Here is a 218-nt window from a genome sequence, read left to right as displayed (position 1 = left end):
GTAGGGAAACGAGACCAAATACGAATCAGCCAATTGAATACAGTGAAGACAACGGACGTAAAGATGGCTACGGGAAGAAATGCAGAAAAACGACAACCATCTAGGAAAAAGATATGTATTTATGCGAATGACAACATTCCGTTGAAGTTTAAAATTTGCGCATCTGGTTCAGGAGAAATTGAATTTATATTCCATTAGCATGGATATTCGGAAATAGA

At 37.2% G+C, this 218-nt stretch overlaps 1 protein-coding gene across 1 annotated transcript in view; it reads left to right on the top strand.

The window, feature by feature from the left end:
- LOC119589195 (phosphopantothenoylcysteine decarboxylase subunit VHS3-like) overlaps positions 1 to 110 on the top strand; it is a gene marked incomplete in the record, with an annotated part of 3207 nt that extends 3097 nt beyond the window's left edge. Inside the window, 1 exon segment of the mRNA XM_037937792.1 lies at positions 1 to 110. Coding sequence (XP_037793720.1) covers positions 1 to 4 — 4 coding nt within the window.
- Positions 111 to 218: the final 108 nt, after the last annotated feature.

This window comes from Penaeus monodon, chromosome 25 (assembly GCF_015228065.2).
Source record: "Penaeus monodon isolate SGIC_2016 chromosome 25, NSTDA_Pmon_1, whole genome shotgun sequence".
NCBI classification, from domain to species: domain Eukaryota; kingdom Metazoa; phylum Arthropoda; class Malacostraca; order Decapoda; family Penaeidae; genus Penaeus; species Penaeus monodon.
The sequence above is the reverse complement of the archived record's forward strand: the minus strand, read 5'-3'. Positions and strand labels throughout refer to the sequence as shown.